At 42.9% G+C, this 12,103-nt stretch overlaps 1 protein-coding gene across 3 annotated transcripts in view; it reads left to right on the top strand.

Annotated features, from left to right (window-relative positions):
* mgst2.L (microsomal glutathione S-transferase 2 L homeolog) overlaps positions 1 to 12,103 on the top strand; it is a 28,931-nt gene that overhangs the window by 1,662 nt on the left and 15,166 nt on the right. For 2 of the 3 annotated variants that reach the window (XM_018231760.2, XM_018231756.2), the window contains exons 2-4: positions 1,733 to 1,822; positions 10,151 to 10,240; positions 11,752 to 11,851. In XM_018231760.2, coding sequence (XP_018087249.2) covers positions 1,733 to 1,822; positions 10,151 to 10,240; positions 11,752 to 11,851 — 280 coding nt within the window. Of the gene's footprint in view, positions 1 to 1,732; positions 1,823 to 3,158; positions 3,207 to 10,150; positions 10,241 to 11,751; positions 11,852 to 12,103 lie in introns of those variants that run through there. The other variant, XM_018231755.2, reaches the window with a different exon arrangement.

The raw sequence follows: 12,103 nt of genomic DNA, 5'->3' as shown, positions 1-12,103 counted from the left end.
AGAGCGACCAACTGCAATCTGATCAGAACTCTGATTATATTTCCAGAATAGCTGACGGTCTATCAATCTAGTCATCTCGGTCTGTGTATGATGCAGACAGATGACCATTGTCAATATAGTCCATTGTTTGTGACTTAAATGAATAGTCTGATGTCTTACAGGGCACTTCATATTCTGAAAATGTGTTATCAGTGTACCACAGTTATGCCACCAAAGGGACCTTTGCTGCTGTAACAATCCATTCAAACACGGTGTCACATGGAATCATAGCCAGTGATGGGCCAGGCCGGCCACTTCAGCCCCCACAGCATCAGTGCGCAATGGCGCGCAACCGAGGACGCATGTGCGCAATCGTGCACAACCGAGGACGCGTGTGCGCTATTGTGCGCAACCGTGCGCAACTGAGGACGCATGTGCGCAACCGTGCGCAACCAAGGACGCATGTGCGCAATCGTGCGCAACCGAGGGTGCGCGGTTGTGCGCAAAGCAGTTTGACCAGAGAGCGCATACACTTCTCACTGAGCTAACACTTGCTGGACTAGGAGTAGGCAGCACCCTGTCACTTAGAACAATAGTTGTTAATATTTCTCCCATTAAGTGAAAAGCTGCATATCTTCGAAAGTACTGTCGTTGCCTTGGTCTAGAAAAGAAGCACAAAACACAATGGTTAGCATATCTGGCCTATGTCTTTGTGAAACGTTCATTCTCTTTTAATGGGATATAGCAGTGGCTACAAGCTCAGTAATTCTGGTGCAGATTCTGACCTGTTAAAATTTTGCAACATTTAATTGATACATTTCTGAGCAGCATCTCTGGAGTATTAGCAACTATCGTATCAATTCTAACATCCGCTTGTAATGAAACTCAGAGATTCTGCTCAGGAGGAACAAAGATAAGAAATGTATCAACTACATTTATCAATTTAGAACAGGTTACAGGGTCGGCGACCCCCCTCCCAGAGCTGCTTTAAAAGGTGAAAAAAAGACACTTTGCATGTAGAAAAACAGTGACAAATGGAAAATAGAAAGTAATTGGAACAAGTCTTTATTTCTGGTGCTTGTTTGAAGGATAACCACACCTTTAAGCATCAGATATTTTTATCCATTCTTCTGATATGGAATGTCAGTTATTAATTGCTAAAATAACAATTTCTTGGCACTCTACCTTTGAATGGGATCACATTCACTTAGACCTGACTGTTTACAGGCTGGTAATCCAGCAAACCTGGAAAGTCCTCTTGAAATTTGGGAGAGAACGGGGAACTAGGATCGAATAGCACAGTACCTCTTCCTAGTGGACATTGAGGGATCCAATTCAAGTCCAACTAGGTAATAAAACACACAGAGATTTGCCCCAATAATGAAATGTATATGAAAAAATGCTACAGATATCTAATGCATTAAGCGACTCCTGCAGTTGGGACACATGGGGAGGTATTTGACAGGTGGATAAAACACTCTGACTGACTAACTAACACAGTTCTTGAATTACAGCAGTCCCACAGTTGACAGAGGTGGGTATAAATAAATGCACAGTTCTTTTTCATGTCTCTTCCGAGTGCTCTTCCCCTAGGTACCACTACCTTTTCCTAAGTACCTTTGCTTGGAAATGTTAGATGTTCCCATGTATCACTTACAAACACAAGACCTGTCCTCACAGTGAGTGTTTGAGCAAGGCTGGTTGAGGCGTGTCTTCTACACTGACCAAATCATTCTGTATTTTTAATACACAGACCGGATCTCGAAAACACAGGATCTCTCAAACATGGCTGAGGATAAAGTGCTCCTTGCTGCCGTTTCTGTTCTTTCAGCTTGTCAGCTGGGTAAGACAAATAGAATTTTTTTTAAACCGTGTCTGAAGATTTTGTGCCACTCCAGTACAGGAACATGTTAGTCTGCTGAGTGCACTTAGAATCAAGTCAGCATATAGCACTGTATCAGGAACAACAAGGTGTCCTATTCAGCAGCTCTGAAAACCATTTCCTTAATTAAATTGCATAAATATATTAAGTTATCAGAAGATGTTTCAGGTGTAGACCTTAAAAATGACAAATGGCTTTGTAAAATGTACTTGTTAAATTGCTCAGACAAATTGTCATTACTGGTCCTCTAATCGGGTATCAGGAACTTGTGGCTCAAGTGTGTTGTGGAAATTCTACCTCCTAGACTGCTCCAGTTCTGTTAAAGACATCATGGAGTTGAACATCATAAAAACAACATTATATTAATACTTGTGTTATTTATCATGCTAAGTATTTAAAATGTTTGCACCTAAATATTTTAACAGCAAAAGTGGCACCAATAATTCGTAGGGATTTATCTGTATCATGTATATATATATATATATAGTAGAGGGTAGATCTATAGTAATACCAACACGCAGTGATTTAAGGCGATGTTAGAAGTCACGGAGTAGTTCTATGACCACATAAAGCAGAAGACCATAGGTTACCTGCCTTCATATAGGTCACAGAGTTTTAAGATGTATTCTAATTTCTATTGTTTAACTGCAATCTGATCAGAACTCTGATTATATTTCCAGAATAGCTGACGGTCTATCAATCTAGTCATCTCGGTCTGTGTATGATGCAGACAGATGACCATTGTCAATATAGTCCATTGTTTGTGACTTAAATGAATAGTCTGATGTCTTACAGGGCACTTCATATTCTGAAAATGTGTTATCAGTGTACCACAGTTATGCCACCAAAGGGACCTTTGCTGCTGTAACAATCCATTCCAAAACGGTGTCACATGGAATCATAGCCAGTGCTGGGCCAGGCCGGCCACTTCAGCCCCCACAGCATCAGTGCGCAATGGCGCGCAACCGAGGACGCATGTGCGCAATCGTGCGCAACCAAGGACGCACGTGCGCAATCGTGCGCAACCGAGGACGCATGTGCGCACTCGTGCGCAACCGTGCGCAACCGAGGACGCGTGTACGCTATTGTGCGCAACCGTGCGGAAGTGAGGACGCATGTGCGCAACCGTGCGCAACCAAGGACGCATATGCGCAATCGTGCGCAACCGAGGCTGCGTGGTTGTGCGCAAAGCACTTTGACCAGAGAGCGCATACACTTCTCACTGAGCTAACACTTGCTGGACTAGGGGTAGGCAGCACCCTGTCACTTAGAACAATAGTTGTTAATATTTCTGAGGATAAAGTGCTCCTTGCTGCCGTTTCTGTTCTTTCAGCTTGTCAGCTGGGTAAGAGAAATAGAATTTTTTTTTTAAACCGTGTCTGAAGATTTTGTGCCACTCCAGTACAGGAACATGTTAGTCTGCTGAGTGCACTTAGAATCAAGTCAGCATATAGCACTGTATCAGCAGCTCTGAAAACCATTTCCTTATTTAAATTGCATAAATATATTAAGTTATCAGAAGATGTTTCAGGTGTAGACCTTAAAAATGACAAATGGCTTTGTAAAATGTACTTGTTAAATTGCTCAGACAAATTGTCGTTACTGGTCCTTTAATCGGGTATCAGGAACTTGTGGCTCAAGTGTGTTGCGGAACTTCTACCTCCTAGACTGCTCCAGTTCTGTTAAAGACATCATGGAGTTGAACATCATAAAAACAACATTATATTAATACTTGTGTTATTCATCATGCTAAGTATTTAAAATGTTTGCACCTAAATATTTTAACAGCAAAAGTGGCACCAATAATTCGTAGGGATTTATCTGTATCATGTATATATATAGTAGAGGGTAGATCTATAGTAATACCAACACGCAGTGATTTAAGGCGATGTTAGAAGTCACGGAGTAGTTCTATGACCACATAAAGCAGAAGACCATAGGTTACCTGCCTTCATATAGGTCACAGAGTTTTAAGATGTATTCTAATTTCTATTGTTTAAAGGAGAATTCAACCTTAAAGTTTAATAAACCCTACCCCCCTTCCCTACATAGACCCCCCCTCCTCCCCCCAGTCTAGCTACTACCCAAGGCAAAAGCACCTAAGTCTTTACTTACCCCTCTGCGCAGATTCTGTCCAACGGAGTTCACAAGCATCATCTTCAGCCGCATCGGTAATCTTCAGAATGAGACTGGCACTTCAGCAATTGTCACGAGTTGGGGCACATACGCAGATGTCACAAAACACAAAATTACTCTAACTGCTCATGCGCCGATACACCAGTCTCATTCCGAAGAATGAAGATGATGCCTGTGAACTCCGCTGGACAGAATCTGCACGGAGGGGTAAGTAAAGACTTAGGGGCTTTTGCCAGGGGTAGCAGCTAGGCTGGGGGGAGGAGGCCCAAAAAGTAGCCCAAATCCATACCTTGGCTAGTTTGTACTTTCAAAGCCTGCCTGGGCTTTACATTAGTAGCCCAATTTGGCTGGAAAACAGACAACCTGGCAACTCTGCTGTTTATACATATATATTAGATGTCATTTTGTTTAGATGTGTAACAGACGTGTTGCACCCTGGGAAACTTTGTGTTTGGGATTGTCATACTGTCCAAACCAAGGCAATGTATGGTTGCCTACTGGTCCCCAATATTTTTAGCTTTCTTCCCTTTTTTCGTAGCATTGGGAAAGAGGTTTACCCAGTGGGCCTTTTAATGCTGTGGTATTTTTTGGGTTGAGGGATTAATTATTATTTGTGCAAATTCTTCATGTGGCGGATTGATGATAAAACAGTTTGCCCAGGAACAAAACCAGATGAGCTTGTTTCTGTGTTGGCATCAGACATTATTACCAAAAAGATGACAAGGCACATCCCCTGTGCATTTTATGAACATTACAGTAATCATCTGGTACTGGTAGGCTGAATTATCACATGGGAGGCCAGTGACCTCAGGCTTTTCACTTCAGAGCGACCAACTGCAATCTGATCAGAACTCTGATTATATTTCCAGAATAGCTGACGGTCTATCAATTTAGTCATCTCGGTCTGTGTATGATGCAGACAGATGACCACCATTGTCATTATAGTCCATTGTTTGTGACTTAAATGAATAGTCTGATGTCTTACAGGGCACTTCATATTCTGAAAATGTGTTATCAGTGTACCACAGTTATGCCACCAAAGGGACCTTTGCTGCTGTAACAATCCATTCCAACACGGTGTCACATGGAATCATAGCCAGTGCTGGGCCAGGCCGGCCACTTCAGCCCCCACAGCATCAGTGCGCAATGGCGCGCAACCGAGGACGCATGTGCGCAATCGTGCGCAACCGAGGACGCATGTGCGCACTCGTGCGCAACCGAGGACGCGTGTGCGCAACCGTGCGCAACCGTGCGCAACTGAGGACGCATGTGCGCAACCAAGGACGCATGTGCGCAATAGTGCGCAACCGAGGACGCGTGTGCGCAACCGATGGCGCGCGGTTGTGCGCAAAGCACTTTGACCAGAGAGCGCATACACTTCTCACTGAGGTAACACTTGCTGGACTAGGGGTAGGCTGCATATGAGGTAAGTGCCTGGCTCCCTTCAAGCTTTGCGCCCTAGGCACGTGCCTCTTCTGCCTACCCCTAGTTCCTGCCCTGGCCATAGCCATGACCAGATTGGCAATCTGTTGATCTTGGCAAATACTGTTGTCAGATGCATAGTCACTATTCATTGGACCTAGCTATTAAGGCTTCTGTGTACTTGAAATGGCCTATTATGAATCCCAGACCTGGAAATAGAGTGCGGAAATGGGGTGTTAAATTGGAGCAGCCAAGGGTGATATTGTTAGCGGAGAGATAAGCATTCTCCTATTTATATATATAACTTGTGTTGTTAAGTGGCTGGCTATTTATGAACTAATTGCCCCACATCTGTTCAAGGCTGAATGACAATGTAAGGGACCTCATACCCTGACAATAGTTGTTAATATTTCTCTCATTAAGTGAAAAGCTGCATATCTGCAAAAGTACTGTGGTTGCCTTGGTCTAGAAAAGAAGCACAAAACACAATGGTTAGCATATCTGGCCTATGTCTGTGTGAAACGTTCATTCTCTTTTAATGGGATATAGCAGTGGCTACAAGCTCAGTAACGATTAGGCAAAAATTTGCACACGCACACCTGTCCTCTCCAATTAGTTACGTACGGTGCCTGGGGTATAGGAGGACGGCCCCTCCACAATTAATGAAGAAAAAGTAACTCCAGCACACGTAACATGTTCAAGGGATTGCTCCCGTGTTTAAAGGGATACTGTCATGGGAAAAAATGTTTTTTCAAAATGAATCAGTTAATAGTGCTGCTCCAGCAGAATTCTGCACTGAAATCCATTTCTCAAAAGAGCAAACTGATTTTTTTATATTCAATTTTGAAATCTGACATGGGGCTAGACATTTTGTCAATGTCTATTGTGTAAAATTATTTCTAACAGCATTCAAGTTTCGTATTTCACGGATTTTGTGCTTGGACTTTTCAAAACGGAACTTTTTGCATTTTCTTGGACTTATGTTCTTATTGTAAATTTACATAATTGGAGGGGTGGATACCTGCAATTAATGGATTTAAGGAAGGTGGTGGGTGGTTTTGAGCACCTGACGAAGGGGTACGCCCACGAAACATTGTATCTGTTGGATTGACATTAAACACGGGGGCAATCCCTTGCGCATGTTACGTGTGTTGGAGTTACTTTTTGTACAAGCTCAGTAATTCTGGTGCAGATTCTGACCTGTTACAATTTTGCAACATTTAATTGATACATTTCTGAGCAGCATCTCTGGAGTATTAGCAACTATTGTATCAATTCTAACATTTGCTTGTAATGAAACTCAGAGATTCTGCTCAGCAGGGACAAAGATAAGAAATATATCATCTACATGTATCAATTTAGAACAGGTTACAGGGTCGGCGACCCCTCTCCCAGAGCTGCTTTAACAGGTGAAAAAAGACACTTTACACTTCAATATTAGAAAAACAGTGACAAATAGAAAATAGAAAGTAATCGGAAAAAGTCTTTATTTCTGGTGCTTGTTTGAAGGAGAACCACCCCTTTAAGCTTTAGACATTTTTATCCATTCTTCAGATATGGGATGTCAGTTATTAATTGCTAAAATAACAATTTCTTGGCACTCTACCTTTGAATAGGATCACATTCACTTAGACCTGACTGTTTACAGGCTGGTAATCCAGCAAACCTGGAAAATCCTCTTGAAATTTGGGAGAGAACAGGGAATTAGGATCGAATAGCTCAGTACCTGTTCCTAGTGGACATTGAGGGATCCAATTCAAGTCCAACTAGTTTATAAAACACACAGAGATTTGCCCCAATAATGAAATGTATATGGAAAAAAAGGCAACAGATATCTAATGCATTAAGTCATTCCTGCAGTTGTGGCACACAAGGATGTATTTAACTAGTATATTACCTAATTACATAACAATTGCATAACTAACATAGTTCTTGAATAACAGCAGTCCCACAGTTGACAGAGGTGGGAATAAATAAATGCACAGTTCTTTTTCATGTCTCTTCCGAGTGCTCTTCCCCTAGGTACCACTACCTTTTCCTAAGTACCTTTGCTTGGAAATGGTAGATGTTCCCATGTATCACTTACAAACACAAGACCTGTCCTCACACACGGGCCACACACTGGGTTCATAGGCAGCTCTGCAGTGCTGACTCTCTCTACAGTGGCACTGGCCACATCCTGGACATCTAGCAGCATGGCAGGGAACAGTAAAATGTTTCTTCGGTTGAACTCAGTAGTAGAAAATTCCTCTGGCATTTTAAGGGCAATGCAGTCACCGGCATCCAATCACAATAGTTCCATTCATCATATTCAGGTGGGCGTTAGCTGAAACTCAGTGAATTGCTTTATTTGCTTTAGAACAGTCCTCAACCTGTTATACATGTGAGCCACATTCAAAAGGAAAAAGTGTTGGGGAGCAACTCAAGCATGAAAAACTTTCAAGGGTGCCTTGGGCATTACACCATGTTTTAATGCAATCAAAACTTGCCTATTAGCCAGGAACCGAAAAATAAGAACCTGCTTTGAGGCCACTGGGAACAACATCCAAAGGACTGGTGAGCAACATGTTGACCATGAGCCAGTGGTTGGTGATCACTGTTTCAGAATCATCTCCACTAGATAATGTATCTCTCTGTACAGCTGGAGCTCCAGGCCTCAACTCCTGCCAGCAGGGAGTCCTTTATAACCTCTGGTGGCCCACCCTGTAGCTTGGGCACCAAAACTAGACTTTCTCTGGGTCCATCTTCTTTCCCAGATATACCATTGGGCTCCCAGCAAGCTTCATGCATTGTCCAACCTCCAGACCAGTCGGATTACTACCCTGCCTATAACTGGACAGGAAGATGTCAAAAGTAGAGAAAGCTGAAGCACAGGAGCTGGTTGGCCTGAAAGGAATGCAGGCAGACAAATCCTATGAGTATAACACCATGCAGCTATTAGAATGATGTGGCCACTACAACCTATAACCAGAGCCGGACTAGGAGCAAAAAGTAGCCCGGGCAATAAACAAACAAAGCAGCCCATGTGTAAACACACACACACAGACACAAACACACACAAACACAGAGAGACACACAAACACAGAGACACCTACACAGACACAAACACACAGAAAGACACACAAACACAGAGAGACACACACAAACACACACAGACACACACAAACACAGAGACACACACACAGAGAGAGACACACACAAACACAGAGAGACACACACAAACCCACACAGACACACACACAAACACAGAGACACACACACACACAGAGACACAGACACACACACACACAGAGACACAAACACACAAAAAGACACACAGAGAGACACAAACACTGAGACACACACACACAGAGTCACACACAGACACACACACACACACACACAGACACAAACACACAAAAAGACACACAAACACAGAGACACACACAAACACACACAGACACACACACACAAAGACACAAACACACAGAGAGAGACAAACACAGACACACACACAGAGACACAAACACACAAAAAGACACACAGGCACACAGAGAGACACAAACACTGAGACACACACAGAGTCACACACAAACACAGACACACACACACACAAACACACAAAAAGACACACAAACACAGAGAGACACAAACACTGAGACACACACACAGACACAAACACACAAAAAGACACACAAACACAGAGAGACACACACACAAACACACACAGAAACACAGAGAGACACACAAACACAGAGAGACACACACAAACACAGACACACACACAGAGACACAAAAAGACACACAGACACACACAAACACAGAGAAACACGCACAAAGACACAAACACAGAGAGACACACACACACAGAGACACAAACACATACACCCCTACCTCCCCCTACCTCTCTTAGGAGCTTCGTGAAACAGCACGGAACTCTCCGACACCTCCCACCCCGTCTGCTGGCCAATCAGATGGACTTTGCCTTTCCCTGACTGATCTTAGGAGGTGGGAGGAGGGAGGAGGAAGGAACACGCAGCTGCTTGGTGTGTGTGTCTGTGAAGGAGAAGGAGGTGGAAGGAGAATCACAGCGTGCATGCTGTAAGTGTCTCTACCTCAAATCGCCACAAAGCAGAAGCGGCCCATTTCACAGGTAAATGGAGCGGCCCTTCGGGAAATTGCCCAAACTGACAGATTGTCAGTCCAGGCCTGCCTATAACTGTTAGTTAAAAAACAGTGCATTTAAGAGATGCCAAATATCTGTTGGGAATTAAACACAGAATGTTCATACAGCTATCAATTCAGTATTCTACCGCTTCCAAAAGAATAGGTCAAACTTACTCCCAAGCTCTGGGTGGAGTGAGAATAACCTGTTGTCAGTATTACTTTCTCTATGGAGATCCTTTTTTTTTATTCCCCTTGTGGCTGTATACTGTAGGTCACATGATTTGGAGGTGGTGGAGTGAAGGATTTCTATTAGCCAAAATAGAGAAATCTGTGTGTGTGTGTGTGTGCACACCCTTCCTTCCAGCTGCCCTTGTCCATTGTCTTATACAGAATTAAAATGCCTCTGACCAGATCAGCTGGTTTGGGAAGTGCATGAGTATAGTAAAAATAACTATGTAGAGCACAGGTGAATCTCTATGTTCAGAGCAACAGATCAGCCCTTGGCAAGGTAGTGAGTGTTTGAGCAAGGCTGGTTGAGGCGTGTCTTGTACACTGACCAAATCATTCTGTATTTTTAATACACAGACCGGATCTCGAAAACACAGGATCTCTCAAACATGGCTGAGGATAAAGTGCTCCTTGCTGCCGTTTCTGTTCTTTCAGCTTGTCAGCTGGGTAAGACAAATAGAATTTTATTTAAACCGTGTCTGAAGATTTTGTGCCACTCCAGTACAGGAACATGTTAGTCTGCTGAGTGCACTTAGAATCAAGTCAGCATATAGCACTGTATCAGGAACAACAAGGTGTCCTATTCAGCAGCTCTGAAAACCATTTCCTTATTTAAGTTGCATAAATATATTAAGTTATCAGAAGTTGTTTCAGTTGTATACCTTATATTACATGGCTTTGTAAAATGTTCTTGTTAAATAGCTTAGGCAAATTGTACCTACTTAATCGGGTATCAGGAACTTGTGGCTCAAGTGTGTTGCGGAACTTCTAACTCCTAGACTGCTCCAGTTCTGTTAAAGACATCATGGAGTTGAACATCATACAAACAACATTATATTAATACTTGTGGTATTCATCATGCTAAGTATTTAAAATGTTTGCACCTAAATGTTTTAACAGCAAAAGTGGCACCAATAATGCGTAGGGATTTATCTGTATCATGTATATATATAGTAGAGGGTAGATCTATAGTAATACCAACACGCAGTGATTTAAGGCGATGTTAGAAGTCACGGAGTAGTTCTATGACCACATAAAGCAGAAGACCATAGGTTACCTGCCTTCATATAGGTCACAGAGTTTTAAACCCTACCCCCCTTCCCTACATTGACCCCTCCTACCCCCAGTCTAGCTACTACCCAAGGCAAAAGCCCCTAAGTCTTTACTTACCCCTCTGCGCAGATTCTGTCCAGCAGAGTTCACAGGCGTCATCTTTAGCCGCTTCAGTAATCTTTGGAATGAGACCGGCACTTAAGCAAGTTGTCGCAAAACAGAATATTGCTTCAACTGCGCATGTGCTGATACGCCGGTCTCATTGCGAAGATTACATAAGAGAATAAGGTGGCTGCCGTTAACTCCGCTGGACAGAATTTGCACGGAGGGGTAAGGAAAGACTTAGGGGCTTTTGCCAGGGGTAGCAGCTAGGCTGGGGGAGGAGGGATGGGGGTCTATGTAGGGTAGGGGGGGTAGGGTTTTTAACTTTAGGGTTGAATTCTCCTTTAAGGCTGGGGCCAGACAGGGTAGAAATCAGCCGAATCTTCTCGTCTGCTCGTGTCCGGAAGTCTTTTGTCAGCTCCGGCATGAACAGGCTCCCCAGACTTCTGAAAAGAAATTTGATACTTTGCATTTTGAGCTGAAATTTCATGACGGAGCCAACACAAGGCTTTAATAGTGAGCTCTAATACATCTTATAGGTAAAAAGAGCCCCCTTATAAGATATATTGGATCTAACTATGCAGACGCATGTACTCCTTACAGATCTTGCTTGGTTGTTGTCAAACCAGAATCATAAGGTAGCAATGATCACCGCTGCACTACTTGCTATAGTATCAAAGCTAGCCTGCTTCTCAAATTTACTAGTAAGGATGAAAAATGAAAGGCAAATAATGTTTCCAAAATCATGGTGCTGGCTATATGTTTGTTATTGTGTAAGAGCAACATATCCTTTTTCCCAACAGCCTTGTATGCAGTGCTTGTGGGCAAGTCAAGGATGAAGCATAAAGTAATCCCCCCTGCAGTGACTGGGCCACCAGAATTTGAGAGAACCTTGCGTGCCCAGTAAGTTCAGACTTGATTTTCATTGGGTGGCTGAGAGCTTATTAAAGGGGTTGTTCACCTTCTAAACACTTTTTTCAATCAGTTGTTTTTAGATTGTTCCCCGTATATAAAGACTTTTTTCAAATTACTTTCCATTATTTATTTTTTGCTGTTTTTCCAAAATCTAAGTTTAAAGTTGAATGTTTGTGTCTCTGGTGTTTCAGTCTGGCAGCTCAGTAATTCAGGTGCAGACTCTGCTACAATTTCGCAACA

Source organism: Xenopus laevis, chromosome 1L (assembly GCF_017654675.1).
Source record: "Xenopus laevis strain J_2021 chromosome 1L, Xenopus_laevis_v10.1, whole genome shotgun sequence".
Classification (NCBI taxonomy): domain Eukaryota; kingdom Metazoa; phylum Chordata; class Amphibia; order Anura; family Pipidae; genus Xenopus; species Xenopus laevis.
The sequence above is the reverse complement of the archived record's forward strand: the minus strand, read 5'-3'. Positions and strand labels throughout refer to the sequence as shown.